At 37.5% G+C, this 3,939-nt stretch overlaps 1 protein-coding gene across 1 annotated transcript; it reads left to right on the forward strand.

Annotated features, from left to right (window-relative positions):
• The first annotated feature begins 890 nt into the window (after window positions 1–890).
• Window positions 891–3,199, forward strand: LOC143489407 (cathepsin K-like). The gene is made up of 4 exons (XM_076988425.1): window positions 891–1,019; window positions 1,534–1,660; window positions 1,886–2,008; window positions 2,386–3,199. Exons 2-4 carry the CDS (start codon window positions 1,535–1,537, stop codon window positions 2,446–2,448), a joined length of 312 nt encoding a protein of 103 aa, XP_076844540.1. The 5' UTR covers window positions 891–1,019; window position 1,534; the 3' UTR covers window positions 2,449–3,199.
• Window positions 3,200–3,939: the final 740 nt, after the last annotated feature.

The following is a 3,939-nucleotide window of genomic DNA, read 5'->3' on the forward strand; positions in this document are numbered from 1 at the left end:
ATATTGCACTACTGTTCATACATGTTGCTACACTGGTACTGTTATTCCTTCTTAATCTCCCATCTCATTTTACCACTTCACTACCCTTGTATTGCACTATTGTCTATTCTGTACAGTTATCTTATAATTTTTTTTACTTCAGTGTACTTTCATGTTGTTTTGTGCTGAAAATTGGGAAGGAGAGTAACGTAATTTTGATTCTCTGTATGTCCTGTACATATGCAGAATTGACAATAAAACTACTTGAACTTGAACTTGCTCAATAAAAGTAACATTTTCTTTGTTTCCATGTTTTTTTTTTTCATTTCTTTTAATGTTTCTGAAAGCCAACAAGTTGCACTTTGGAATGACCTTATTATTGCATCATGTTTTTGAACTGAGTTTGTTCTACAGAATAAAATGTCTGAATGAGTGCTCATCCCAGATTGTTGATTCCATACGTTTTGCCAGGGGTTGTAATTACACACTTTGTAGCTTTCAGTCAACAGCACTGGGCAATTCAGAAAAGCAAGTGATTTGTATAAATTTAATTCCACATGTATTATAGATAGTGCTGTCAATTCCAGGTGCCGCGATTAAAAGTCCTCACCAGGATTTTGCTCAGGCTTCCTGGATTGTGTTGATTCCACTAATTTAACCTGGATTGCTAATTAGAAAATCTAGCAAGCTTGAGCAAAATCCTGGTGAGGAATTTTAATCGCAGCACTTGGAACTGACAGCACTAATTATAGTATATTATCATTTTGCCCCCAGCTGTTATAATTTTCCTGTCAGTAATGTTTGATCTTCCAGACCACAGATCAACTTTCCTGTACTTTATACTTGACAGCGCTGCTGTTGGACAAACAGAATCATTCAGCCTTCACTCCCACCCACACTTTTCATTTTTATTGGTTTGAAAATTGGGCCACATTATCAAACCATTAACACATAAAAAGTGTGTCCAAAAACACAAGTTCATACCGAGATTGAGCATTTCCAACTGCCGTAATATAGGAGTTCCTCACCTCGCTATACAGGTACACCTGCCGTCAACGTTTTCCTGTTGGGGTCTTTTGTTTTAGTTTCCTTAAAATATTGTATTTCTTAATTTCATATTTGCTTAACCCTTGATTTTTTTAATTCATTGTTTCACACTTTAACTTTTTTTTTATAATGGTACACGTTTCCTTTTCAAATAAACTAATGTACAATAAAAAAAACATGGCTAGTTTGTAAGCGGATCCATAAAACACCCTTCCGAAATCAGGATAAGAAATGTTTCAATGTTTCTAGATGTTTCAATGTTTTATATGGTCATTACTAGCATTAGTAATGTAAAATCCAAACATATCATAATGAAAACTTACTTAAATATTCCTTTTTATTAGGTTGTGGATAAATTTTTTAACAGATAAACCAAATAATCTGTAACAGAATACATTTTTAAAGCAACCTTTGAGGTCCTATTGTCTTGTGTTAAAATAGACATCTTAAGACGAGACAATAGTTTGTTCTAATAGTTTTTCGTGGTTCCCTTGACTGTTCCCGCAGGATGTATAAGTGTGTGGTGCTCTTACTGTTGCTGGGCTGTGTCATGAGCCACACTGTGGGTTCTGCATCTCTGGACTCCAAATGGGAGACCTGGAAAACCACCCACAATAAGGAATACAATAGCCCGGTAACCGACCCGATCATGTACACTTTATTTCCCAAAGGAAAAACTCATGATTCATTACCAGAGATTCTAAGTATGTATATATACACGCAATGCTGGGGCCAGTGGCTATGCTTAGGTTGGAGGGGCCATGTGTTCATAAGGATGATCAAACTCACCCCTCATTTAGGGGGGATTTACCTGTTGCTCTAACACCTGTTTAATTCTCTGTATTTGTGCACATGGCAGGTCGAGGAGGCTTTTCGTCGCGGTATCTGGGAAAAGACATTGCAGATGATTGAGAATCATAATCGGGAGTATGAGTTGGGTATTCACACTTGGTCAATGGGCTTGAACCAGTTTTCAGATATGGTACGTATTATTTTTTATTACAGCCAAACCTAAGGTAAATAGACTGCTAAAATGCCATTTAGTGGAGAACCCTAAAGTTTAATTTTAGTTTCTGTTTAGTTTAGTTTAAACAGGCTTACATGTCAGTGTACTGTTAAAAAAGACTGAAATGGGTATATCATCTTACGAAATGCACACACGTTGAGATGAACTGATCCACTTGATGGTCTGATTAATCCTGACCATGTTTATTTTAGTGCTAGCCCTCATCTGACGTGTCTAAGATCTCTGTAGTGTGTAGCGCTAGCACTCATCATAACTGTCTTAGACCTCTGTAGTGTGTAGTGCAGTATGTCTGTTTTCTGGACCATCTTTAACTCTCCGTCTCTTTCTGGCAGACTGACGAGGAGCGGAGCAGGTTCCTGGGAGTGCGGCCACGTAAAGTGAAAAGTAAAGTGTAAAGTGATTCATGTCACAATCAAATATCAAATAAAGTTAGGTAGTTCAAGCACATGAAATACACGCAAGCTTTAGTGAGGGGGAAATATGAAAATTTTCTACATGACATCTGCTTATAGTTTTCTTTCTACACAGTGCAGTTGCCTTTATTAAAATTCATTACACATGACCGCAAGATCCCCAAATACCCATCTTTTCACTTTCTGAAGCAAAAAGGATTTATCCAAAACTGTTGGACTGATTTATTGAATGTTAAGGAATTAATGTTTATGTGATTGGGCTTAAGCAAATATGATAGAGATCTTGGGACAGATTGGTCGTAATTATAATCTGATGTCAAAATAAGCATATGAGAGAGAGAGAGAGAGAGAGAGAGAGAGAGAAACAGAAACACAGAAAAAGCTAGTAGTATCAGAGGGTTGGGAGTAAAATGGCACTCTTTGTATTGCATTTAGGAATTCAATTAATCTGGCCACTGGAGGGAGAATATCTCAAATAAAAATGGAATGAGAGTCAAATCTCTATTATAGGAAACCACAGTTTTTATCCCCATTAAACACTGAACTGTTTTAAACTACTTTGAAGAACTGCACCATGAACACAAGCCCAGCCCACCTTTTAAAGTCAAGTCTGTAACTTACGTAGCCAATGTTATGGGATCTTTTTAAGCCAAGTCTGTAACTTACGTAGCCAATGTTATGGGATCTTGAAATCCAGTTATTACCTAATAAACAATAACAGTTTGCATTTGAACATTTGTCATGTTTTTGTTATACTTTTTGTTTGTTTTTTTGTGGAAGGATCTGTATTTAAATATAGATATGAGTATGTGGAAAAATTATTTACAAATGGCAGTGGTTTCCAAAATGGGAGGAATATATGCAGGGGTAGGTGCAGGAGGGCAAACGGGTCAAAGTACATGTTCAGAGAGTAAATCTTCTAACCAAAGAATCTAAAATACAGACAGGACTGAGAGCAAGACAGACATCGTAGCAAACGCACACACATCAAAAGCACGAGAGAAACGTGACCAAGGAACATCTGGGAAGAATTATTGAGAAGGGCTAAAGAAAAGTCTCAGGTAAAGCACATGAAAAGGAGCCATTAACCACATCAAAATCAAAAGCGTATGGCACACCAAAGCACATGGAAACAAACAGGTTAAATTAAGACAAAGATGAACAAGGTGAATTCTATGACAGTGTCCTTCCTCTGCACAGACACAGACCTACAAGATTCGTGTGTTGTAGTTCCAGAATAGTGGAGTGTAGTTTGTAAGACATGCCCTTCACATACAAACCTGCAACACCAAGGTCATACAACATTTGGCAGATGGTAAAGTCGGATTATTGGGCCACATGGTGGCTTGGTAGTTAGCTCATTTACCTCTAAGAACAAGGTTTCTTCAGTTCGGGTCCCTATGGTGAAGATTCCATGTTCTCCCTGTGTATGTGTTGGTTTTCTCCAGGGTCTCTGGTTTCCTTCCAGAGTCC

This window comes from Brachyhypopomus gauderio, unplaced genomic scaffold (genome assembly GCF_052324685.1).
Source record: "Brachyhypopomus gauderio isolate BG-103 unplaced genomic scaffold, BGAUD_0.2 sc62, whole genome shotgun sequence".
NCBI lineage: Eukaryota > Metazoa > Chordata > Actinopteri > Gymnotiformes > Hypopomidae > Brachyhypopomus > Brachyhypopomus gauderio.